This window comes from Passer montanus, unplaced genomic scaffold, assembly GCF_014805655.1.
Source record: "Passer montanus isolate IOZ18808 unplaced genomic scaffold, ASM1480565v1 scaffold66, whole genome shotgun sequence".
NCBI lineage: Eukaryota > Metazoa > Chordata > Aves > Passeriformes > Passeridae > Passer > Passer montanus.
The window spans coordinates 6235257-6263022 of NW_024371704.1; the positions used below are offsets into that span (position 1 = coordinate 6235257).

At 43.7% G+C, this 27766-nt stretch overlaps 1 protein-coding gene across 2 annotated transcripts in view; it reads right to left on the minus strand.

Annotated features, from left to right (window-relative positions):
- TMEFF2 (transmembrane protein with EGF like and two follistatin like domains 2) overlaps positions 1–27766 on the minus strand; it is a 124887-nt gene that overhangs the window by 40377 nt on the left and 56744 nt on the right. For both annotated transcript variants that reach the window (XM_039728540.1, XM_039728539.1), the window contains exon 5: positions 11630–11726. In XM_039728540.1, coding sequence (XP_039584474.1) covers positions 11630–11726 — 97 coding nt within the window. The remainder of the gene's footprint in view (positions 1–11629; positions 11727–27766) is intronic.

Below are 27766 nucleotides of genomic sequence, written 5' to 3' on the forward strand. Positions count from 1 at the left end.
ATGGACTGGCAGTGCTTAAAAATACCCACGGATTTTTCAGAGCATGCTTTGCATGGCAGCTCATGGAGGATGTTCCAAAAGCATGGGCTGCTCCTGGAGACACCCTGCTGTACAGCCTGAAGAGAGTCCCTGGGCACTGGCTGCTCCCCAGAGCTCAGCGAGGAGCTGGGCTTGTGCTCCTCCAGTTTATTAGATGTCATCCTGGAGACTGCAGCTCATGAAAAAAATCTTTTATCTGCAGTGCAAGACACTGCAACTTGAGTCCTTATTCCCCTTTAATTTTTGACCTGTAACTTTTTTACTAAATTTTTGACAAAAAAAATTACAAACTTCACCTTTGCTTCTTTGTCACAATTCACAGCACCAATTATAGCACGACCTTCACCTGGCTTCCCAATGCCTCTGGTGCCCTCAACAGTACATTGAATTGTGTGTTAACAACTTTAGGGCAAAATAAATGTATCCCTCTCTCTCTTTTTTGTCCTTCTAAATATCATTCTTACTTAAAAAATACTGAGTTGTATAAAGTGATTTTTGCTACACTGGATGCTTTAAAGCCAAACAGAGAATCACAAGGCTGATGACTGGGTTTGAAGAGTCATGGAAAAGCCCTCATGCTAGCTGTGTGACCAGAGAAAGAAATTCTAATTCTGTGCACATGCCAGTTCAAGTGTCTGCAGGTATCTAATGTGTAGTTTATTTAGAACTCTAGAATAAAATAAATGCCTTTCTATGGTTTGCCTGCCCCTGGTGTCCTTCACGTCTCTGTGGTGTGTGCTAAAACAAAGCTTTGCTGACTGTTTCTCTCTCTGTAAACATCTGAGGCTGTCCTCCATCAACAGTTTATTGCTGTGTGCCTCAGACTGCTGATACTGTTCACTCCTATCTTGAAGCCAGCAGAATAATGAAAATTGTTTCCACAAATCCCACTGGTTCACCCTGGATTGAACAGCCAGTGGGAATATTGCAACGTTCAGTGGGAAGCATGGGACACTATCTAGCTGCAGGTCCTGGCATGGGCCTTGCCATGCAGGAAGGATCCATCTGCTCACGAAGAACTGCAGCTCTGTCTGGGACCAACCACAAATTTCTGCTTAAACTTCTGCTAACACTACAAGTTACTTGTGACAGTGGACTCTGATTAATCAGTGAAAGTAAAGGGATAGCAGAGACCAGTGTGCTGCCAGCCCCACTCCTTGCTGCAGATGAACTATCCACTGCTGGTTGGGAAGGGAAGTGGGGACCTTCCCAAAATGAGCAAAATCTCTGGTAAAGGAATTCCTCAATGCAAAGTCCACCTCCACATGTGCAGCCCAGCTCTCCCCATAAACCCTCTGTGTCCTTAAACAAGTGTGCCTCCTGCTTCCTCAGGGATTCACAGAGCACTCTGAGGTGGAAGAGACCCACAAGGATCACTTTAGGTAAAACAGCCCATGCAGGGCTTGGACCCACAACCTTGGTGTTATTAGCACCACATCCTGACCAGGGGTACCTGCCTGAGGCAGCACCATCTGAGCTGGCCACGTATTCCAGGATACCCAGCTTGGTCAGCTGTCCTCAACTACAAAACTAAATGCAGTCTGCTATTCAATGAAATTTTAGGGGGATACTTCCAGGCTTTCCTTCAGGCACTGTTTGCACCTCCTGCACAGGCAGAAAGGTTACTTGTGGACAGGATAACCTCACATTATCTCAGCCCACAGGTACGAGTCTGGCACCCCAGCAAATGACTGCATTTGCAAGAAGGAGGGTGCAGTAGTAACCCTGCTTTCCTCAGAGCCATCAGGGCTGTAGGTAAAAGCTGCTGTACAAAAGCAGCCACTCCTGCTGGCTGGGGATCTGCCTCTGCTCTTGCTGCCTCGCGATGACCACGGGCTGGCTGCTTTTGGGATCAAGCCCCAAGGGACAGTGCTGCTGCCAGGGAAAGGAAGACAGACAAATGACTGCGATGTGCCATCTCAAGGACATGTCCTTGCCAGCAAACTAATGGGATGAGAGTAACCTTCCTCAGGGCTGGCACACAGATCAGTGGAATCCACCTGCAGCTCCTTGAAAGGAGCAAGTGCTGTGCACTGGCCAGGACAGGCCTTCCTGGGGCACTGTTCCACAGGGGAGAGCTCCATTACCAAATGGGCAGGTTGAGACTCAGCAATTAAATCTGTACCTCTGGGGACATCTCACACAGGCTTTTAGCTGCAGCCCACACGTGGGAAGGGACTGGGGCAGGAGATGGGCTCTGTGAGGAAGGGACACCTGCTACTCTGCAGGGGCTGTGAGAGCTGAGGTCAGCCCTGTGCGTCAGCTCCCACTGAGTTTTCCTCAGGCTCATATTTAATGCATGGGATGTATTTTTAATGGTTTAGATGTGTGAACAAACCGTGGCCTTGATGTTCCTACATGGGTGTGTGAAGGAGCCTCCGACCTTCTGCAATGGATGCGGTTCTATTTTAATAGTTAACATAAAGTGGGATGGAAGAGATGAAACGTTCCATTAAGACATTTGATAATAAATTGGTAAGTGCTTTCCCAGTGTTTTACATAGTTATTCTCTCTGTTGATCTATTTAGCCAACACATGTAATTCTGAGCTACAAAGTTGTATTCCTGCTTTCGTAAACATACTTACATAAAACTCAATAACAACACAGTCTATTTATTGCTAAAACGCTAGTAGGAAATTGGAAAAGGTATAAATACAATTCATTGCTGGTGATCTCCTGCCCCCTGAAGGCACTGTAAGGCTCCAAATCTTGCTCAGTTCACAGCATCATAAAACCAAAGCAATAAATGTCACTCCTTACTTGATTGCGCATTAGGCCAATCGGCTTTTTATTGCGACTAAATAGGCCGTCAGGAAGGCACCGCTCCCTTTACTGCTGGGGGATGACTTTGCCTAAATGGGGGGCCAGGGAGGAAGGGAAGCTTACTTTTAAATAACGAGGCTAAGAGAGAACAGGGGGAGAAGAAAGGTGCAAAGGCACGTCGCTCTGCAAGGCCCTTGCACTTGCTCTTTCATGCTGTAATGCCTCGATGTACGCGGACGATCATGTGTCAATGCACATTAATATCTGATGTGCATTACCATATTATCATCCCTTATGTGCACTTTCACAGCCTGGTGAGCCCAGGCTCTCCCAGCCACGGGGTTACACAACCAGCATCACTGTGGGGGTACAAACTGAGCCCTGCACAGCTCTGGGCAGCACCCGCACACGGCGCTGCCTCTGCAGGGCACAAAGGGACCCTCCTGTGTCCCTCTCACAAAGCAGCAGGAGCTGGGTGATCCTTGCAACACCCTGGATCGCAGCAGGAGCACAAAACAGCCTGCCAAAGCCATTCCTCCCAGTGCAGATCAAGGCATGTGCTCAGAGGGCTGGGACACTTTCCTACCCAGGACTGAAAACTACAGTCATAGCTGGTGGCAGAGGAGTAAAAAAAAAACCCCAACTCTGAGTTTATTTGCTCCCCTGTTGATCTGGACACATGAAATGGTGGCTCTCCACCATGCTGTACATGTTGTACCTAGACACTGCCTGAGAAGACAGAGGGATGCTGTTGCTGCCCCACACATGGGCACCATTGTAACAGGGGCAGGGCAGGGTTAGCGCAGTCCCACAGCCACACCGCCTCGATGCTGGCCCTGTCACAGCAACCTTTAATTCACCTGCTCACGCTGGGTGAGCCATTCCAGCCGCCCAGCCAGGCAGAGGGAAGGCAGGAGAGGATAACCCCCCTTCCCCCCTTGGGCAGTGTCCCCAAAACCCTCCCTGAGCCCCTTAAGGTGGGCAGCCACTGCAATTCCTCCCCACTCTCCAGCAAACAGCCAACTGGACTAACTGCAGGTCAGATTTACATTTCTCCCTGCTGACCACCCACCTCTCAGGTCTCCCATCCACACACATACAGAGATGGGCATCTTGGCCATGGAAACCTAACAGGAAAATTGGCCTGTGTTGAGCTTTTGAAATTATTGCAGCTTTTTCCCCCCAACTCTAATGTTGGCAGACTATTAATTGCAAAGACAAATGATGACTGTGTCTCTTACAAGCCTTCCTCCTTTGAATTTCAGAAGAATTTATGTTTTGGTCCTACAAAAGCATGGCATAAGACATAAAACCCGCCCAAAAATCTCAGAAATTATTTTTGGCTTTTCACAAATTAAATATTTCCTCTGAAGCAACTAAAACCATCAGTAAGGCAAATTCTGCTTTTATCATCACGATTTCCAGGTTATTCCTTTGCACTGTAAGACTAACAGAGCATTCACACTCCAACTGAGTTTGTTCTCCCTTCTACCAGCCAGAGGCTCCACAGGCTACTGAGAAGTTACTCCACAGTTATCAAAGTGGGAGAGAACTTTTGTTTTGCTGAAGTCAGTGGAATAACTTCCATTGACTTCCACAAGTTGGAAGTTCACCTTCTGAACTGAAAACCAAGTTTGGGTAAGCATCTGAAAAGAGGAGAACAAGCAGAAAAAAAAAAAGATCTATAAGCTTTATGATTGTGTAGAGTATAATTCCCTGGACACACAGCAGGTTTTGCTGTAATTGCAAAAGATAAAAAATGCTATTTTTATTACAAACCCAAATGTTAGAGATTCTAGTTTTTGGATAAGAGATGGATGTGTCATAGAAGGTCCTTAAAAACCTGCTTGGGTGAGTAGTACAGATGGAATACAATGTGGGTTTGCATTTATCTGAGAACATTTAGAGCCATGATATATAGTCTACACGACAGACTTCCTCGATGTATAGAGAAAATATAGCCAATTTCTTTGTGTAGGCTGAATTATTTACCAGAGTGTTCCAAAGTGTATTGGTAATAAAACACTATGAAGTATAAGTAACTCCACACAATCTTGGCTTATGTTAAAACAAGCTTTTTTTTTTTTTTAAGCATGTTATTAAGAAAATAAATCCTGAGAATCTGGAAAGGCAGGACTTACTCAAATGAACACATGCCTCTGAAGGATTGTGTTGACTCAACAGAGAGAAAGGTCAAATTCTCCCAACCATCATCCTAAAGGAGTTGGGAATCAGTCTCACTTCAAAATTAAATAGGTTATTTTGGCACAGGATGAAGGATGCAGAGATGGCAAAGTGATTCTGTGAAACTCACCTGACTGGGAAAAATGGCTGGTTTTAACTAAACCCAAAAAATATATATGCAGAGCACAATGATTTCACCAGCTGGCCAAACAAGCCATCATTTCTCCAAGCATTCCCTTTCCAGCCAGGCCCCTAGTAGTGCAGTTAGTTTAGAAACACAAGATACCAATTCCCTCCTCCTCTGGAGAACTGGACCATGGCTTTTCTCAGGGCTGCTGAACATAAAGCCAACTGCTTTTTCCATACCTTTCCTGGCTCCTTCTGCAGACTCCTCCTGAGAAAAAGGAAAACCACCTATTTTTGGCTTGATTTAGGGTATTTCTGAAGGCTGTGGGGATCTTTCCCTGTTTATGTTTGGGAACAAAGTCACTTTTACACCTAGGCCAGTTTAGGTTGAAACTGCCCTCTGAAAGAGTCCTACAGTACCTCAGCAGCTTGCCAGAGAGAAACCTGACAGGAGCCATGGAATTCATGCAATGCTTACCTGGGCATCTTATTTTCTGACCCTAACACGATGTCTGGACACTTGTTTCTAATGAGCCAAATCTTTGAAGCTGGAGCTGCTGCAATGTTGTTCTTGATTGTGCTGTGGACAGCAATCCAAGCTACAATTTTATATTTTGCTAGTTTTCCCACTTTTGTGTGGCATTTTTTTCCCCAAGTCCCAAATGAAGCAGCATGGCTGGGTTCTCTCTTCAGCTCTCATACTCCAGGAAGCAGGATTTGACTGAGCAGCCTCCTATAAAAGCCTCCAACCTGGTCTTTCTTAGAGCAGGCTTTGGAATTAAAACATACAGATGGGTATATAGGCATCACCTTGCTTTTTCTAATATTCCTCATGTTTTGCCTTTCATCGCAAGTGCTTCATTGAGTAATTTCCAGTTGCTTAGGCTACATTTTTTCCAGTATTGCTGACTCTTAACCCACTGAATGTTGTCCTTACACTTATCTCAACATGGCATCTCAACAGTTTTCCTGGAAATCAGCTGCTTTCCTTTTATTCCAAAATCTTTTAACCACAGAACACGCACCAAATGAAACATTACCAGGTAACAGAGACAGAAGTGGGCTAATTTCTGGGCAGGCAGTGTATTGCTATCAGATTGGGCCTAAGATAAGTAACATGGGTGTGAGGGTGCAGCCTGCTTGGTCATCTGCTGCTGTGCAATGCAGAGATTGTGCTCCAGTGCCTTTAATTCCCTCTGCAAACCCTTGCCTGGACTCTTATTAGACATGACTACTAAGTTCCATGTGAAGATTTATGCAGCAGCAGCAGCTTCACTTCCTGCCTTAGGTATGATCTCAAGTTAAGCAGAAATTTAAGTTTTTGCAGAATTGTGCATTTTTAATGATTTTATTCCATTCATGTGCTTATATGAGCACAAGTCCAACATGTATGTGTAATTGTTATGCCCAGCTATGAACACAGATCTATATTTTCACTAAAAGAGAACAAAAAGCAACAGAAAACAGCAATCTATCTACTGTATAATGCCTGGGACATTGCAGATGTTAAAGCAGCTCGTTGTTTCTGCATCTGGAACAAGTAGGTCACACATAGTTATTATACACGCTGCTGAACATGAAGCAGCCAATACCCGTGTAATGTATGTGAGACTTCAAACCACCTTTTAGTACTTTATAGCAGTACAGCATCTTGTTTGCAAATGCTCTGCTTGAGAGCAACTGATGGAAGGGGGAAGGGACCCAAAGCTGACTGACCTAATTGCTGCGTGGATGGAGAAGCTGGCAAAATCATTAGTTTCTTTTATGTTTTCTTTCTACACTATAATAAAGATAAATATTGATTGCTGGGGCAGTATCGATTGCAGGGGTCGCTGCAGATGGCAGCTGCATGATTTGCACAGATATCTTCCATGTACAGAGCCACTTATTTGCATGAGAATGTGGTTTCACCCTCCTCACGTGCTTCTGTTTGTTTGCCTTACAGGAGCATTTACCCAAACTAAATGTACCAGTGATTAGCAGTAAAATATGAAACGAGGGATTGAAGGAGTTCATCTTTGTAATACCTTTTGTGTATGTGCCTGCCTGCTGTGGGTGAGTGGAGTTTATTGTCCCAGCCATGTGGACAGAGACCTGCTGTAATTATGCTGCAGTGTCACTGACTCACCTGGGAATGCCACCCTGGAATGCCACCCAGGGGCACAGCACGCCTGGGACCAGCCGTCCCTCCTTCCCCACTGACCCACACTCTGAACAAGCCCTGCTCCTTCCTCCAGGCATGGATGCCTCCCTCCAAGTCCCAGCTTGGGGTCATCAGTGACCCTCAAGAATGGCTTCAGCATCTTCTCCTGAGCTGAAGGTGCCCAGTGGGATCCTTGTCCACTTGCAAGGAATGGAAAAGGCTCCTCCATTGTGGGCCAGGCTTGTGAGGAGGGAAGGAAGTTTCCTACCACGAGCACAGTGCCTATTGCAGAGCATGATTCTCCACTCCCAACCAAGGTGAAGTCCTTGGGGTGAGTGGGACCAAGTTGCAGGAAGCACCAGGGGCATTTAGGCATGTTTTTATCACTGGTACAAACCCTACAGTGGCACATTCCAGGGTTAGGCACCTGCTGCCAGGGCACTGCTGCCTCTCTCCTCCACCTGCAGCCTCCAGAGGGAGGAAGGGGCAGGCAGAGGAGCACTCTGGAGGAGGCTTCCTCACCTCCCTGGACACTGCCAGGCTGTAGGGGAAGCGCTCTCTGAGCACGCCGTTGTGTGTCTGCCTTCCAGCTAGCAACCTGCATCTTACTGTGGGCACTGCTGCAGGCTGACTGCTGGTGTTGGAATGCAAAGGGAAAATATGCATATTTAACCGCAATTCATCACTGTGATTTTGATTAACTCTGCAAGTCAGAGGCTTGCAGGCTTTAATCTTGTTTTAAGAAAATCTTTATTGCCAGCATTTTCTAACTGGAAACTCAACCAAAGGATCTTTCTTACTATTTATCTCCTTCCACTCTGGACATATTGGTGGACCTCTGAAACAGCTGCCCAGCATTTATCCAACCCATGGCTTGTGCAGTCTAGGGAGTGCTCTTATATCCTCAGTGGCCCATATGGAGGAGATTAATGCTGGAACCCAGGTTTCTGCACTAAGCCACTCCAGCAGAGAGCAGGCACTCCATTTGGTGAGCACTATTTATGTACAGTGAGTGTTTCATAGATGCTTTTTGGAAGAGCTGAGCAATACACCACGGTTCAAAACGTTACGCCTCATTCTTCAATTCCTTTTAAGTATATCTCTCGGGGTGTTATGTTGAGTAGCCCTGTCTTACAAAATCAATTATTCCTTAGCCAGCTCAGAAATAAAACCCAAAGCAAGCAACACCAAATGTCTGATTTACCAATAGATTGCAACCCTGTGCTAAAGAGCGTAGCCACTGCCCTGCTTTAAATATTCATGAAGCCCACTGGTGCAAAATGCATTAAAGGTGGGAATAATGCCAGTAATACACGATCCTCTTAGTGACAAGAAGCTTTCACATATTAAAGCAGCAAGATGTTAAAGACTTTCAAGTGAACAGTCTTTGTTTTTAACTTAAGAGAAAGAGATTCACTAATGGAATGCCAAATTGCATTCACTCTCATGATACTTGACTGCAGAATGGGATAATAACACATGTGTGCTTCTGCATGCCATGGAAAACCTGTTATTACAGGGGTTTCTTTCCTGCCTTTCCTCTGTATTTTCCAGAGAATGTTCACACAGATCTTACCCCTTCAAGTAATCTTCTCTGTGCCAACCCCCCCATTAGAATCCCAGGAGTCTAGCCATTAACAGATTGGTTTTACGCAAATAAAAAGAATAAAAAATAATGGTGACAGAGTACAATAGCACAATTTAGATGAGTGACAACTGGCAATGAATAACCAAAAAAAAAAAAAAGAAAAGAGTTAAACTGGAGATAACAGTCTGCAAAATATAGACTGTGACAATGCAGAAGAATGTCAATTGTCACTTTAAATCATCAGCAGCCCAACCACATCTGCTATCACACCTGTGCTCTCCTTTCTGATCTACTCTGGCACCCTAGAAATAGTAGGCAAACAGCCAGCCTTGCATCTCCAGCTCTCTGAAGTCTGGCTCTGCTACCAGCCTGCATTCCTCTCACCTGGAGCAGATCAGGCACTGACCCTGCACCCTCAGACTGCTCCTGACTGAGAGGAATTCACTGCTGGTGCTGGGATGGACATCCTGCACAGCAGGTCCCAGGACCACCCGGAACTGCTGGATTTTACAAACCTCATCAATCAGGTGAGAGCGCTAAAGGAGCCCCGCTTACATCTGATACTTGAGCCACATAAAAATAGTGAACAAATAATAAATTGACATTTCTTGGCAAGGGGAGTGGGGCAACATGTGCCTCTGGTGACATGGGCCAAACGTGAAAATTCAACCAGATGAAATGAAATTTCCAACTATATTGGAAACAGGGATTCCATACATAGTCCACTTTTAGTCTAGAAATAAAAAGAATGAAAAGCTGACAGTCAGAAGGCTCATTGTTGAGGAAGATGCTTATCCAAGACTAATCAGGGGGCAAGGACAGGAAAATAGAGCTCTGTTATGGCATATGAAGTTGCTTACTTCAAAGCAGACATTTCACAGGCTTTACATGGGGTTTGGGTTTTTGGATAGGAATTGGCTTTCCTGCCTCCCAAGAGTTTGTCTGGGAGCATCTTCCCAGTGCCAGCCCTTCCCTGCTTCCTGCCCCCAGAAGCCCCTTCCCCTGCAGAAAGAGTGCCTGTCAATAAAGACTGAGCACCTCAGCTCCTGCCATCATTCTGCTGCTCTGTAAAAACCAACTTGTTTCAAAGGGGAGGAATTAGATTGTGCAAAAGCTGCAGTGGGAACACTGGGGTAAGTTGGATCAGGCAGTTTTACCAAGCTATTTCTGGAAAAAAAATAAACACTGCTACTCAGTGCTTATGATTAATAATGTTATCTTGTAGCTAATTTTATTCCTTGCCCCTCTCTTCTCCTGCCTTCCAATTTGGAAGCGCACTTAATTATGAAAACATGAGCACTAGACTGTGAATTTTGATATATTAATTTCACCGTGGTTTTGTTTCTACACTGCACCACCAAAGCTCTCAAGGACAACCAGTCAAGGAGACAATGAAAATCATAACACCTGGGGTAATTTTCTTAAGCAAAGTCAACATTAGGCAATTTCTTACTCACAAATTTCATTACATTACTGAAACCTATAACCATGATGCACCTTTTTCCTGTTTTTCAACACCACAATTTCCTTTGATGACTGAAGTCTGAGCAAGGACTCAGTGGTTTTTTTTGCTTGATAGAACCAGAGATTACTAAGAAGCCTGTTTTTCAACACCACAATTTCCTTTGATGACTGAAGTCTGAGAAAGGACTCAGTGGGCTTTTTTAAGGACTAGAACCAGAGATTACTGAGAAGGTGGCAAGACCAAACCAAAAAGAGCACAAATGGATAACCCAGACCATATTCCTGAGCTCCTTCACTCAACAGCAGAACAGTAACTCATTTCATGCCTGACCAAGGGTGCACGGATGCCCAACACTGGGCCCAGCTATCACATTCACCATTCATTTATTGACTCCCCTCTGCTCCATTCTGGTTCCCCACACTGGAGCTCTGGCCTCAGTGTTTTACTGACACCTCACTGCCCAGTTTGTGTCTCCATTCTTTAGCTACCACTAGCCCACAGCTCCAGAAGGACCATCCATATAACCATGGTTATTTTGTTGTCTCTCTAAATCTGTTTTAGTTACTTAGAGAGAAACATGAGGCGTGGCATTAGGGCATGTTAGAAATATAGCTCTGTGAATAGTGACCTTTTTGATCTATTGGCTGTTCCAAAATCACAAAGAAATTATTAGCTCAGAGCTGGTTTAATGTAAGTTTGCATATATCCTAGGCAAAATGAAAAATAAAAGTCTGATAGAATTATTTTCCCTTCAGCTTTTGTAATTAGGGTTTAAAATAAAAAAAATCTGAATAATTTTGAAACCCCTTTTCAAAAATAAAAATTAAAACCATTTCCATTGAGAAAATGTCGAAATGTACACTCTCATTTTTTTCAAGCAATTGAGGGCAAGGTTTTCAACTCCAGCAAAATAGGAAAAAGCGAGACAGATTTCCCAGCCTTTCTAATGCCACACATGAATTAACATGATGATAATACTAATGATACTTTTTAACTGGAAAAGCTTTAGGTCAATTATTTTTCCCAATTCTATTTTTTACTGAAGTATGAAGCTGTAAAACCCCAGATGGAATAACATAAGTTATAATGGCAACAAAATGGATAACTGTTTCTAAACTTGGTCTAAATCGTGCATGTTCCAAAATTATAAACCAGGGTGTTTTATACATTTTTTCAGAGTAATAACCACCTCAGTCACTTTGCGATGAATCTCTGTGTGCAGAAAACAGAGTATCTAACATTTGTAACACTTTCCAAACCGCAGTACCTTTAAATAATACAACATTCATTAAAATAGAAGAGTAGAGCAAATTACTGTACCAAACATCCTCTGCATCTTCATCACACTCTGCCCCAAACTGGCAAATGTCACAGGTCGATGTCTCTTTTTGATTGGTTTCACCTGAGCCTTCATTGACTGTTTGATGGAAAGCAGAAGAATATACATTAGTAAAGACAGCACTGTAGCAAAGCACTTCTCCCTCTCTAGAAAAATCTATTCACTGCATCAGCTTAATGTGCTGCTCACAAAGCTGATGGCTGGCCAAAAGTGTTCCTGAGCAGGCCAACAACACAGATTTCCATGCTGGCCTGTGATAAATCCCCCCAATTACACAGTTAAAAGGAAAACCAGAGAAAAACCCTTCCTTTTCCCTCTCCCCTCAATCAATGACCCCTTCAAGTGCAGCCCAGGAAGGTCATGTCCCCACTGAGCCTTGCTGCTTTGTTCCTTGGGAAAACGGAGGGGCATTGATAGCATCACATGCTGCCTCGTGTCCTTTACCCACGAAGGCCTTGAGATGGCCCCAAGGGGATGCTTTCCTGGAAAATGCTTTGAAATTACCTGCCGTGTGGTGCAATCTAGTCCACTCCAAAGGCAAAACATTTTTCTCTGCAGAAGCACAGCTATGAGCCCCAAGGACTAGTTATCCCTGGCAGGGAAGATTTAGTGCTGTCCAGAGGAGAGGACAATCTCCAGCACAGGTTAAATTTGAAACCAGGGGAAAGTCAATGCTGATGTCTGCAATTGTGTAAGGTAAGGTTTGTACCTAGCCCGTAAGCCAAAAACAAGAAGGGACTAAAGGGAAAATCAAAATATGGGTGTAAGAGGACTGGAATAAATACTGATGGCTGAGTACTGAAAGACAGAAAGAGACCACTAAGGTAGGCACCAAGAAGGTTTGTTAAAAGATCCAAAAGAAACATAATCTATGTTTCTACTGAAGTGTATAAACACCCCTTGGTATCTTTTGAAAGATGCCGCACTCCAGCAAGACTGTACCTAGAGATACCCTGCCAGCTGCAGAGTTATTAAACCAACACAGACTTTAGGCATCAATCAGTTCTGCTCAGACTGATGCTGTTATCTGCACCAACAGCCTCTGCAGTGTCTTCTCTCGTGCATTTGGAGTCAGCAGCATGGTGCAGGCTCCTGCATACCTGGCTGCAACCCACCAAAGCTGGTGGACAAACTGGAGTGTGTTGGTAGCCCCAGTGACATCCACTGGACAAAGCATCTGCCTGATGTGCATCCAGGTTGTTACCAGAGCTTCTGTGGCAGAGGGCTCCGACTTTGAAAAAGCTGCTTTTGTTATTTGCTCAAAAAAGCCTGGGATGCTCATCCTTTCTCAAAGCTGTTTGAGGAGAAAGGGCTTTTGCACCTAGAAGAGCAATGCCTGTTTTTCAACAAACTTCCCTATCCTGGACAAGTTATATAACCTCTGCTATGCTTCCCACTATGTGATAACAGGAATAATATAATTTCCTCCCAACAGAGAATGTGGAAACAAGCATATTAAAATATTGTGATAAGCTTAGATACTACAGTGATAGAAATCACAGAAATACCACAGGTAGATCTTATCTAAAATGCTTTTTTTCCTGAGCCTTAATATAGTCAAAGGAAGTATTGGTATTTTTAGGTATGGACTATGCTGCATTAATTTTCTATCAGTCATGCTTGATTTTAGACTATATTAAATTGAAAATAATTCACCTATAAAAAGCATTCTGATTATATGATTATCCCAAAAGGGGAAAAAAAAAGGTAGTTTTGCTCCATTTGTATAAATTTGCTCACCCTTATATCCATTAAATTCGTGTATGAAAAAACAAAGGGGAAACCAGAAAAAAACACTCTGGATTTTTGTTCTACTGTGTTGCCAGGCTTCACAGGGAAGGTTGGAGCTGTGGTTTTTCTGTTTTTTTAAATGACTGAGAAACTCTGTAGGCTCACATACTATAAAAGCCAATGTACAAAGGTGGACAGGGAGTCCAGGTGCCACATCCTCACACCATTAGCATCTCCATGTGCTGCCCGTGTGATTCTGGCCCCACAGCATCAGGAGGCTCATATGAAATCCTCCCCACCTCCCTGCAGCTGCATCCAGGCCTGCAATGTTTCATTTACATTTTAAATATAGAAATCTCTTTTACTGAGGAGATAACTCTGACAGCCAATGGTGGCAGGGAATTTCCAGTGGCTAAGATATTAGGCAGGACATGTAACAAGTGACTATGGCACCTATGGGCAGCCGACTTCTTACAATAGCCAAGCATTCCTCACCTATCAGAAACATGACAATTGCTCCAGTTCAGGAGGGTGAGAACATATACCTTATGGAATGGAGCTTGAATTTATTTTGTTATTCTGCAAACCACTTCCCTTGCATTTCCTTTTAATTTAAAACATATGCCCTGCTCTCTTCCTCCCTGCAAAGTTTCTATTCATCACTGCCCAGCACGTGTTGCTTGGCTGGGGACCTCACACGGCTCTACATCACAGAGTAAGTGAAATAGCTCCTTAAACCATTAAAAAAGGCATTTGAAAGACTAAGCATGTTGAAAAGCAGTAACTGATTTGGAGAAGATCATCCACTCTGCAGCACATTGCAGTTCTGAATTTCTGTTTGAAAATAATAGGTCACTCCTTCATATTTCTCTGAAGAAGCCCTGTGACCAGCTTTCCACAGTCAATGTGCACGTTGTCATTAAATGTGCAAATGTGCAGCAGTCCTTACTAAAAAGGACAGCTGTTTATCTCCTGTTTATGCTTTTTCTCTTGCCAGAAATACAGATAAAATTATTCTTTACATTTCTTATAGGTGTGTTTTCTCCCCCTACACAAACATACCCACTGGCATATGCACCCACACCCAGAACTGACACACACAGGGCTTGTTTTCTCCATGCTGTGCAGATAACTGCTTTGATAAATCAGACATCTTACAATGAATTATTTTCCCAATATTTCCTGCTGCTTTCTAGCTTGAGGACTAGTAGATGCTTATTTTCTAAGGTGACTCTTTTTTTCTTTTTTTCCCTTCACTGCACTTGCTGATTTGCACTGCTTTTCTAACCCAACTGGAAAAACTTGTTAGCAAAAAATAATCTCCTTTCTGGATTCCTCTTCTAAAACAGAGAATGAGTCTTCTTCTCATGCATGTTAGGTAGTCTTCATATTAGCAACTATTGAGGTTTTAACACCAAGGAAGCTGCAGGAACATAGTAGGGCTCCAGGGAGGCTAATCACTGAAGCCCACCACTTAACTATTCACACAACAGAGAAATTTTAAGTTGCAAATTCCTATTTTAATAGCTAGATTATCAACTTTGAGACTGCAAAGAAATGTGCTAACAAGGGTTAGAAGGTCACTAACATTACCTGAAAGTCACTTCAGAGACTATGTCAATCTCCTAAGCAATAGAAATTCTCAGCTGTAGAGGCACTACACACAATTTACAGAGTCAATGGACTGTGGTAACCACAACAGCTCCTGTTTTAATAATTTGGTCCTTCTCTGGCATTCTCACAGTGCTCTGATTAGATAGCTGTGATTTCAAGAATGTCTGTATTGTTTGCAGGTCTCACAAGAAAGACACCATTTCTGAGGCATTTTACTCTGTCTCACTAGCAGAAAAAAAAGACAGATTGAAAGTATCATCAGTAGATTGGTTTGACCCTGTGCTTATTTCCTGTAACATCAGGAGAAAACTAAAAGCCCCAAAAATGCCCACTGCCACTGTAGCCACCTCTAATTTCTCTTTACATTCAATCTCTTTGAATCAAGTCTTCTGTAGGTACAGACTTACAAAATGGTTGTAGCTACCACCCCAAAAAATCATGCTAGGACTTTACCCACACAGCTTCCCACACTCATGCTGTATTAGGAGCTGGATCAGTGGTTTAGAGGTTTTAAAACATAGACATCAAAATCTCTGTGCTGTGCTGAATAACCCTTGCTCAGTGTCTTCTCAAGGTGCTCGATGAGTGGCAAAGCCAGGATGGTAATGGATTCCTTGCAATTTGCAGAAAAGCAGCTCCAGTGGCATGGTTAGGAGCATGCACAGCCTCTTGATGTGATAGACAAAGTGTCATAGGGGACACGCAGGTACCCTGCCCCACAGACCATGCTGTGAGGAGTAAAGGGCTGTGGGAAGAGTAGCTGGGGAGCCATGAGAGTGAGAGACAATCAGGTGACAACACTGGTTAGACACAGATCCTGAACCTCTTTTTGCTAGCACAGCTCTGAAGGTAATAAGGCAAACTCAAGAAAGCCTCATCTCAGTCTTCACTTAGCTTTTTAGGACTATTATAACCATCTTTATTCAACATATTTCAACTACACTGGAGAACACAACAAAGAAACAATATAAAACATCACCACATGCTTGAATATACAAAATATGACTATAATGAATTATGAATTATGACTACTCTGATGTAGTCTTCCTTTGATCGATGTGATCAGACACGTGCTTATCACAACCTCTGATTCTGACTTGACTCCTCATAGTGGGATATCTTTGCTATTGTTGAAAGAAAAACTTCAAAAAAATGCTTGCTCTAGCTCATCCTAATAGGATACATGGCTGTTTTCAGCTATAAAATCTAGGTAAAAGCAAAGATCACATGAAGATGAGAGTTGATGGCCATTTTTGTCTTGCAGAATGAAAGACAATGTGCAAATTAAAACGTAGTGGAGGAGGATCTCTTCAGACCAGCTTAGGTGATCTTGCTACATGCTTCAGTCCTAACAGGAGTGCTCTGGGCAGGTGAGAAGGTGAGTGGATAAAGTGAGAAAGGTCTAAGCAAGGGGGGCAGAGAAGCCAGCAAGAATTTACTAAATGTGTGAGAACAAGCACTACCTGCACTACCAGACAGCTAACAACACCTCACAAACTGCACCAATAAAAGCCCAGATGCTGCAAGCGACTTCACTCTAATCAATAAGCCTTTTTTCCTGAAAGCATTAGCTCAGTCAAAACCTGCAAAGTGAGAAAAATGAAGGGTGCAAAGCAGGGGGTCAACTCGCCAATGACTCTGCCCTCAAAGTCTGGCAGAGGCTCAGAACGGCATTACCGTCAAAATGAAAGGAAAATGGCCTACAGGATTGGTAATAAATTCAAACTCTGACATGCCTTGCTCTGCTTTACTCCTGCCAGCTGGCTCCATCTCAATAAATACAAATTTGCCCTCTCTCACACCCATAAACACTCTGGGGAAATCACTTATTGCAGGGGAAAACAGTGTCTGTGCCCAGCTCAGGACCCAACACAGAACTCCTTAATATTGAAATGAAATATTCTCCTTCACACCAACATGCCTTTAATGGTTCCTCCACAGCACCAAAGGTGAGTCCTTGAACCCTCTCTGCTCTATGGGCAGGTGATTTAAACAGCACCAGGGCTGTGCCACACCTGAGCTGGCTGCCTGGGAAATCAGACCCCCTTTCTTAGGGTTTATACTGCCTCACGTCCCATCTTTGGATACCTCTGCCTTGCCATTCTCAGCCAAGTGCTGGAAAAGGTTAATGGGATGACTTTAGCATGATGTAAATACCTAGCAGGGTATTTGAGGAGGAACTAGATGCACCCAGCCAGCTCAGATGGCTGATAAAATGTGCTCTTATTGCTAAAGACCATGTAGATAGAGCCTGGCACTGCTTTGATGCCAGTCAGACTCAATTTGCAGTGCTTTTCAGCTCTTGTATTTATACTGTGATTCTCAGCTTATGTTTTTTTTTCCTTAAAAATCATAACCAGTGAACTATCTCAATGTATAAGGATCTTGGTTTCCATGTATATATTTGCTTTGAAAGGTATGCCTAAGCTTTAGAGCAGAGGAGAAAATGCTCGTGTGTATAACACCAGAAACGCTCATGTTTATAATTTTTAAAAACTACTTTTGTAGGGCTGATTCGTGATTTTTCAGACCAATGCTGAGTTGATGTCAGACAGGAAAGCAGCACTTCTGGAGCAGCTCACCCTGTGCACAGCCCTGTGCTGGGCTCACCCATACCTTATGGATAAAGGCTGTGTTTCTGCCCTGGATAAGGAGTCTCATAGTGCAAGAAAACTGTCTGGGAGTGCCCTGAGTTTGGGGAACAACCAATACAAAAATTGTTTCACACTACCACTAAGCACTGCTGCTCAGTCTTTACTTTTTACGTTCTGTCTCCCTTCCTGCTCTCTTGGGTCTTTCCTTTTCCCACCACCCCAGTTTTCCAGAGGCACTTTCCCAAACACCTGGAGCAGCTCTGTCAGCCCAGCTCAACATCTCAGGAGCCTTCTCCAGCTGTCACCCAGCCTGGGGGCTGGAGGGTCTCCCCTGGCAGCATTCCCACCCTGCAAACCTTGCTTATCATGGCTGAAAGTGGATGGGAATGGTTTCCCAGGATCCCAGGAGCGCTGCTCCTCTGCACCTGTGTGCCTGCAGCTCTCTCCTTCCAGCAGGTGCTCCTGCAGCATCCCTGTCTGAAGCCAGGCCATGACCCTCCACAGACCTCTGCAGGGACTTGTCTGCATTTCTACAACGGTGGCCAGGAGGGAATGGACTCGATTCTTACTCGGAGTGTATTTATTCTAAACAAACACCACTTGCTTGTTGCTGTCTCATGCATATTCCTGCAGCTCCCACAGTGCATTTGATAAAAAATTAAAAGCGATTAGTCGAGGCCAGTTTCTCCGAGCAAATAACTCTAATGGTGTTACAAAAGGAATGGCTCAGTGAATAAAACCCTATTGTAAGCTTCCTGAATGCTGACATGAAACAGCTGTGCTTATTGCACCATTGTGTGGTCCCCCTACTAAATTTGACATTTGCCTGGTGTCTGTGGGCTGCCAGCACTGCAGATTTAGGTGCCAGCACCTTTATGAAGGTGTACAATGACCAGCACTGACAGTATTTGCCAGTGTAAGGAAGAGTAGGCTCATTTAATTTTACCAAGAGCTTCCCCTCATAAACAGCTTTGAGTAAAAAAGCCAAAATAGCACATAGGGGACTATTCATCTCTGCCTTGCATTAATTTAAAGAGAAGCCTCACTTCCTTGGAGGAGAATTTTCAAGAAATAGATACATCTTTTTGGAAAAACATGCTTGCAATACTGCCAAAGCTTTGGTGGCATCAGTCCCTGCTTTTATGCATTTCAATATGCACAACAGGATGAACAGAATAACCAAGTGGACACGGCCACAGCTGGGAGGATGCAATGCCACAGGTCACCAATCAAGGCAATTATTAAAGAGCCTGAAAGGAAATTACTGTAGCCCTAATTGCAAGGGCCAGAAGATTTTTCGGGATCAAGGAGAAATAAAAAAAGATGATGTCTGATTCTTCCCTCAGGTTGACTTGCCTGGCCACACAGATCATTAACCTCAGCACTGTGTCAAGGCAGGTAGGAAGCTGCAGCCCAGCAAAGTGCCCAATATCTTAATGCTTTTCTTATTTGTCAGAAAATGCCCATCACAGGTTGCCCTGAAGCACAGTCACGTGTGATCTGCTTCTGGCTGGCTGGTCCTATGTGCCAGAAAGAAGTGGAGTAGGCCAAGATGGAATTCTACAGATGGAATGTATGGGCTCCATACATGCTGGAACACCAGTACTTAAAAAATCTGTGAAGAAATTCTGCATGAGGTGTAGGCTCAGTTTGAGGAATACAAGGCAGTGCTGCCTTCCCCTGTAGATGTTACAGTTGGACAGAAACCACAGAAATTACCCATCTGTGCTTTCCCTGACCTCTGCCAAGAATTCACATCCCACCTGAGGTTCTGAGCATTTTCATTCATTCTAGGCAGAGAGAAACCCTCATCACTGAATTTACAGAAATTCTGTGAAAAAAAAAATATCCAAAGCCGTGCTTTCACAAAGACTAAAATAAGCAAGTCCCAAACAGGTGATGTGACTTTCCAGGGCTTTCCATACTGAAAGGGTGCTTTTGCCAGCTTTCTACCTGGTGGAAAGATTAACAGAAGTCTTAAATGTGAACCCTTACAGCTACTCATCTTTCAAGAAACAGAATGAAAGGAACAAAGATAAAACCTAAAAGAGCTGTCTGGCATCCACTTGGTGACTACTTCAGTTTTAAGATCTTTGTCACTTTGCTGTTGATTTAAGTCTGTGTATCCTTTTGAATATTAGTATGGCTAGCAAGATAGCAACATCATCCATAAAAATGTTCTTTATTCCAGAACAGATGAAACTCCCAGTGGTAAAAGAAGATTTAGGTATCTCTGAAGATTTCTTATCACTGTGCAACATAACTCTCTAATGGTTCAGTGCCTTGGAGGGTCATCTGAGATCACTTATCACATAAATCAAATTGGTGGCAGGCTATAAGAATGGAAGCCTATAGCAATTTCATGTCTTTGCTTGCAGACATCAAATCTATCTTTTAGGCAGACTATAGAGGAGATAATATTCCACTCCATTTAAGCCAGTGAAGAAACCCAAATCTGGGTATTAACCAATTTTTGGGAAGCTGCTTCTAGTCTCGACTGCACCACAATTATCTTGGGAAATGACTGGTTTTAAATCCTAAAACATGGATGGCAGACACTGGTCCTGGTTTTAATTTGCACTAAAGCTGCTGTAAAATCATTCTGGCAATGGAAGGGAGTGCCAGAGCAAGTGAAAGCCCAATTTTGTTGATGTCCCATTTACATAATCTGTGGTGTGTAAAGCGGATCCAGTGTAAAAATTACTTGGGTCTACCTTGGATGCAACAAGAGGAACAGAGTTTTTTCCTCCCTCCCTGCTTTTCTTCCATGTAATACTCCTTTCTCTTGATTTCTGTGGTGTTAATGCAGGTTACACACACGTAACAGAGAGCTGGAGCTGCCTTGGGCTCAGGAACTGCCTTGAGGCTCAGGAGCATCAAGCTTGTGTGCCAAGCTCATTTCTAGCAGTGGGGTCTCAGAAGGGGGCAGTCCAGTGAGGTGCCAAAACTGACAGTCACAACCCATGTTCAGCCAGGCTGTCACCTCACCACTGGGAGCCGTGACAGAGGGCTCCTTGGCTGCCTCCTCCTCCATCAGCTCAGTGGATCCCCAATCCCCCTTAACAGCTCCTACCCCAGAATTTAATACTTCTGCAGCAGCACTCCCTGATCTGATCCTCTAAACTCTACAACCAGGGCTCATCCCCTGAGTTTCTCCTTTCCCTGTGAGAGCTCCCTTTAACAACAAAAACAAAGCCAAAATGCATCTCAGAGGTAGTTGTTACAACATCCCTCCTGACACATGTGAAGGGTTTCTGCCTTCCCAAGGCTGTAGGTAGGCAGTCCTTGGGTCTCTGCTGCAGCTTGGGGTGCACAGCAGTGCTGGCACCTAAAGAACTTGCCAGAAGCTGAGATGAGGGCAGCTGCAAAGCCTCCAAGTATTGCTGGAGGGGATACAATATTTATGCAACATAGATCATATCTTTTACATAACCCTACTCTTCAACAAACATGAAAACATATGGCATCAGTTAATTGCATGAAAATATTTGGTAGGAAGACAATCTTTCAGGACAAATGGGAAAAAACCCCAATCAAGTCGTTTTTCCCTTTTATTCCCATTATTAGTGGGGAGGTTGAGGCAGTACATGAGTACTAGCTTAAAACATTCCTTGGTTTATGGTTCATGCAGTGAAACAGTTGTATCCAGCACAAAATCCATGAGAAACACTGGCAGCACTGCTGATAACCTGGGCAGAAAGGAAAGGCAGCTCACAAATGAGGAGCACAGCCACTCCTGCAAGGGTGGCCAGCATTTAGGAACAGAAGCCCCCATGAACCAGGTCTGTGAATAAAAAGGGGATCTAATTTTGTGCTGTCATCCAGAATTTACATGACTGGCAGAAAAAGCTTCCCAGACCTCCACTAAAAGGACAAACAGGCTGAGTGTGACACTTCAAACTCAGCCTTGAGTTTGAAGCAGCAGAAAAGCATGGATTTGAATCCATTTACACCAGAACAATGCTGCCCTTCTGAGTATAATTTTATAGACGTGTTTATGATATAGGGGGAGCCACATGGCACAAAAGGTTTAAACATTTAATCTCACTTAGCTTCAATACACTGCATATACAGAAAATTGGAAGCCCAGCAGGAAAATGCCAGATTTCATTCTCACTTAGTTGTGATTAACCTTTATGAGCTCGCTCAGAGTTCTGTCACCTGTGAAGTCACTCGGGGCACGCAGGCTGCAAAAGCCCTGGCTTGCTGCTTTGGCCAGGGGACCACAGCTGCTGAGCATGAGCTCTCCAGGAGCTCTGCTGCTCAAAATGGGGGCACTCCCCTGCCCCAAACAGCAGTGCACCCTGCCCCTACATTCCCTGAGTGTGGGAAGTGTAAAAGGGATTATAGGGAATGAATGACCTGGAAGGGACTCTTCCCTTTTTCTTCCTGCAGCTGAGCTGAGTCCAGTTGAGCAGCCTTATCCCAGCAGACAGACACAAGGCAAACAGCTGATACATATCACACTTTGCAAATATGCTCTTTCTCATTAATACTGATTCCCACACACAAACACTTTAGCTATATTCACTGATTGCATTACCATTGCAGAAGTGTAATTAACAAATTAAAAGGGAGGATTGTGATTCAGTTTAATTTGGGGGAAATCTTTAAATAAATAAAATAAAAAAGGGAGTCTGATGAGTCTGATGTTTGAGGATCGTTACCCTCTGCTATTTGCTTTAATTCTTTGGACATGCTCTAAGAGAAATGCTTTCCTTCAAACAAACATGTCCTGAGTAAGCTGCAGTGGTGGCTACATGGGTACTTACAGAAGAAACAATGACAAAAACCCCACAGAACTGAAAGAAATCCTGACAGATGCTAGATCCAGATACCAGATTGCGAATGAAGGTGTCTCATCATGGAGAGAGGAAGGGGGGAAATGCCAGCTGCAAGGTGCAGAGTGATCTGAGACTGACAGCTTATTCACACAAAACATGCATATCCCCTACCCACAAATATTTGTGGAAGAGGGAAAGCAGAAAATCCCCCATACTTGCTGCCCTTCCAGATACTTGCATGATAAAATAAGCCTGTTCCACTGAGTAAATCAATGTTTGTAAGAGCAGTCAAAACTCCTGAGCCAAAGTTAGACTGAATTTCTCTCCAAACACCAACTGAGCACTCCTGGAAGAATGGCTGTGAAATGATACATACTGCCCCTCACATTTCTGCCTAAAACACCTTTCAGGTGATCTAATATTATGAGAAACCATAATCATTAAGGATTGATCATGCTAATATAATTTTCTGGATGGCTTATTAACCTACTAAGACATGTTTTTCTCTACTTCCCTTCATTAGCAACAGCGATAATTAGGTAAGGACAGAGTAGCAAAATTGATCATATGCTACTGCCAAAGGGGACAGAGAATGTATTGTGGACATTCAGCATAATGTTCTCTAAACTTGAGATGCATTAATTTTAGTTAGTACCATAGCTATGTTCTGCCTTCGATACAAGGAATCTGTTAACATAGATGTTGTATAACAGGAGCTTGTTTCTCTCATATTCCAAAACAGAGTTTTCTTTTTCCTTTAAAGATCTTAGCACAAAATGAGATAAGACAGGAAAACATCCCCTCTCTGTCACAGCATATATCACAGTCAGCCACCATACAGAGTAGCACCACACCATTTCAGAAGGCTTTGAGCATTCACCCATACAGAGTAACACCATACCTCATCAGAGGGCTTCAAGCATTGGCCATACACACCAACACCATTTCATTTCAGAAGGCTGCAAGCATCAGCCTTTCTTGTTCTTCAGCCCAGCCTTTTATCCCCTCCTGTTGATGCATTTCACCTGTGTCCCTCTGCTCCCTTTGGTGGTTGCTCAGTGCCCCTGGGCACTCCATGGCTCGTTACCTTCAATGTCATTCACCTGTCCTGCTCAGCCCCACTCCCCATCACCACAGACTGTGTGCCTACACCTCTCAAGTTGTCCTCTCCTTATTTCAGTCTCCTCATGAAAGCAGCACCTGGAAAGCAGAGCAGCTGCAGAGCCCTGGCTGGGAGGCAGAGGAGTGAGCTCTGCTGTCACCTCCTGGGCAATAACCCCCAGGGCTCCAGCAGCCCTGCAGCATCAACTCTCCCCCACCATCCCACTGATGTGGCAAGCGCCTGTAAACCCCAGGGAGACAAAGGCATCACAGCCATGGTAAACTTTTAAATATTGTTCTAAAAATGTGAGCAAATGGCTTTCCCTGAGCTCTCTCCCATGTGAGCAAGAGGCAGCTTTCTGTAGATAAATGCATTATATGGAGCTGAAAAGAGTTGACATTACAAACTTGGCACTCTGATGGTGTCCTGTACGAACAAGGAAAGGGAGGATCCGCCAAAGCGAGAGCCAGACTTAATATAAAAAGCATCAACCCAGCATATTGACCTTATTTAAGCTCAAACAGCATAACACTAGAATACTTAATGTAAAAATGTAATAAATATTCTTTATTCTACATGCACATCAATGTTTTCTTTAAATATGCAATTCACTTGATATCTGCAATCCCTCCCTTCTTCAGATGCAAAATCCAAAATAATGATTATATCAGTCATTGCTTAATACATTCAACTGTGGCCCTGATTTTCATGCATGAATGGTCATTTACATATCATTACCCATCATGCTGTCCTCTCAGATTTTTCTTTCTAAACAGAGTAATGCATTTAAAGTTATCATTTTAAAACAAAAATGCTTAAAAAACGGACTTCCATTTCTTGTTATCTTATCTGTGTTCTTAGCAGCTAATAGAGTGGAATATTAAAATGGAAAATTCTCAGTGTGACAACTGTCACAGTGAGAAGATCTTAGAGAAGACGCAATTATCGAGGGATTTTTCTTAAATTTGGAAACACCGATAAATACGAAGAGAAAAGCTGAAGCAAACCGACCAGAAGCAAAACAGTAATTACAGCACATTCTTCTATTTTCCTAACACAAGTCCTTGTTAGGGGCAAAGCTAGTGCCATGTTAGCAAAATCACTGCGGACATGAGGCGCAGTTAGAAGCTTTGCATGAATAAATTACAATTTTTCAATTAATACTGCTCATGCTTACAATTGGGGAAGGAATTTTACACACGCACACACACCCCCGCTCCCGCTACTTTTAAAGCAATTTTCTATTGTGTTTAATTAGGAAATTTCTCTACAGAAGGCAATGTGATAGAAGATTAATTCTCCATTTTCTCCCCCGCTGTGTCAGTAGACTCAAGTGGACACTATAAACCCCAGTTAAATACGGCGAGGACGATCGAGCGCGGAGCTCCTCTTGAGAGGTCGCGTCCGCAGAGTGTGGATCTCATTTCAACCCAACAGAAAGCAGGCAGGAAATGGTGTCTCTCCGTGGTGCAGCACCACAGAGGAGCCATTCCAAGAGCTCCATGGTGTGAGGGTTCACCATGCCAGCTGAGAGGGTTTGCTGTCATGGCTAATGACAGCGAGCACCACCGGGTGAGAAATGGCACTGCCACAGCTGTCTTGGGTCTGCTCCTCCAGCAGTCCCACCCTGTTTTACATCCTTTATGCCAAGTATGAAACAGCAGTTAAACAATAAATAATGAAATATTCGCTGGTGGGCAATACAGAAAAGTTTTGTTTGTTTGTTTGGTTTTTTTTTAAAGGGGAGAGACACAGGGTGCAAACTGTATTTGTTTTTAATGAACAATGAAGGGAACGAGCTATTTACCCGCAGGACATAAAACCCCATGAATGGTCTATTGCTGCCAATGCTGATTAAATATCAGGTTAAGGCTTTTTAAAATTGAAATCCAAGGCAGAGCAAGAACAATTACTTAGAGGAAACTCAGACCTACAAGATGCAGAAACATGCAAGATATTACCCTTTGATGGAGAGGGCAAGCAATTTTCTCAGAAGTTTTACTAGTGGAGTGGCTGAACACCAAAACAGAGAAAGCATGAATGATTTAGAGGAGGAAACACAGACATGTAGCTGAGTAGAGATCGAGAGCTTTGCACATTGATTAACCAGGACCAGATTGTTATAATACAATAGAAGTTGCCAGTACAAACCTCCTGGGGACAGGAAAGGTCAGAACAGGACAACTGGCTGAGAAAATATGTAATGCAGAAGAAATTTAGAAGCTTCAATTCCAGTTTTATTCTGAGCTCAAAAAAGAATAAATCAGTATTTTGGCTAGTCCGATGCCTATTTATTCCCCCACATTTTGACACATTTATGAGGCATTCTTATCCCACTCTGCTTGATGCTGCTCTGGTTTCATGTAGAGAAACGCTCCAGCAGAGCATTTAAGAAGGGACAGCCACCTTTGCAGAGTCCAAGGGAGAGCTGCAAGGATGACAAGATTTAGAGAGCACAGTTCCATGGTGAGCTTAGGGGAATGGAAATTTTTTGCTCTGGAGAAAAGAAGACTGAAAGGAGACTACTCGTCTGATACAAAAAGGAATGTAAAAAAGGCTGCTATAAAAAGAAGGATAGTCCATTGTTCTCCACATCCATTATTCCTGAGACAAGAAATAATTGACATAATTTACAGCAAAGGAGATTTAAGTTAGATATTAGGAGATTTTGTCCCCCCAATAATTACCATGGGCTGGAACAGGCTGCACTGAAATGAAGCCGGTGTGCTCAGACGTGGCTTCTGAGACTGCTTCCATGCAAGGTCTGAGCAAGGCACAATCTAACTATATTTGTTCCCATCAGATTGAGGAGGTTGGATGAGATGCTCAGTTGAAGCTACTTTCAGAACCACGTGCCTATGGCTGCACCTTTCCTGCAAGCCAGGGAATGGCTGGGCTCCACACTGTGCACTACTCAAATCTTTACTTGCACAGATTCCCACTGAAACAATGGTGCACTTTTTAAACATAATTAAAACATTTTCTTGTCATCTGGGTGTGTGATGAATGCCCATGTGTGGGGTCAGTATATATTTTTGCATAAACTCTGAAAGTTTCTGAGGATTTGGTCACACCTAAGACCTTGTGGTCAAGATTTCAGCTCATCTGATCCTGAAGAGGTAGGAGAGCCAACCACATCTTTCTCTCTCGGGAGGGAAGTTTATTCCTTAGACACAGTGCTTTGAATATATCTGTTCCACTTGACCAAGATTTTGTTCCATTATAATAAAACACCTTTTAGAGAAAAGGCATAGACCTCTTTAAAATGAAGACACTTAAAAAATTGTTAAATGGACTGCAAAATCTACGTTAATACAGAAATACAGGTAATGCATTTGCCAGAGCAGTCAGCAATGAGTTTCCAGTGTTAGCGCTCAGCTCGTCACCCTCACGCCGAAATGATGCTACCTGTGGTGACTGCGCCCTGCTGCAGAGGGCAGGAAAGCAGTGAAGCTCCTAATGCCAGCTTCAAATCTGGGGACAGGAAAGCTGGGAACCTCAGGGAGCCCTGCTTCCAACCAGAGCAGTGCCTGACACTGAAGGTGTGTCAGGAGCCTCGGTGGCCCGCGTGAGAGCCACAAAGCACACAGCATACAGGGCTCACAGCCACCTTTGTCCCGTGTCCCCTGGGGCTGCACTTTCTGCAGCGCTCCTGCCAGAGCACAGCACAAAATCTGTCCCCTCTGCTCCTGTTTGCAAGCACTGAGCAGCCCTTCCACAGCCAAGGCAGCCTCTGGTGGTCCCTCAGCCCACTCCACGTAGGTGCTGGGGGCTTTTGTTCCCCTCATTTTCCTTGGAGAGCAGTCAGGCCCAGGGCAGGATTCCGGTTCATTTGCACGGTGATAACACAGCCTTCCAGAAAGGAAATCCAAACCAATGGATTGGGTGCAGGCACATCCATCTGTCATCTCCAAAAAGAACACGGGTGCCCTGTGAATGCCTAGTCACTCCTGTAATTACCTGTTAAAGCTGAATGGGCAATCTTTAGCCCAAAGTACATGAAATGCATGAACATTTTTAATGATGCACAAAACAATTAAGAATATTACATGCACGGTTCCTGATCACCTTGAGATTTTCTCTCCACTTAGCCCTGGGGAAACTCAACCTCTATAACCCTGCTAGAGCAAGAGGGCACAGCTAGAATCAGGAAACAGTGAGCAGAATAAATTGCAGCAAGTCAGGCACTTTTTAAAATGCAACTTTTTCTTCCACAAAGTCTTAGATAATGATAGAAAAAAATGTCCACAGTGAATTCTGATGTAAGAAAAAAAGAAAGAAAGGCCAGAACAA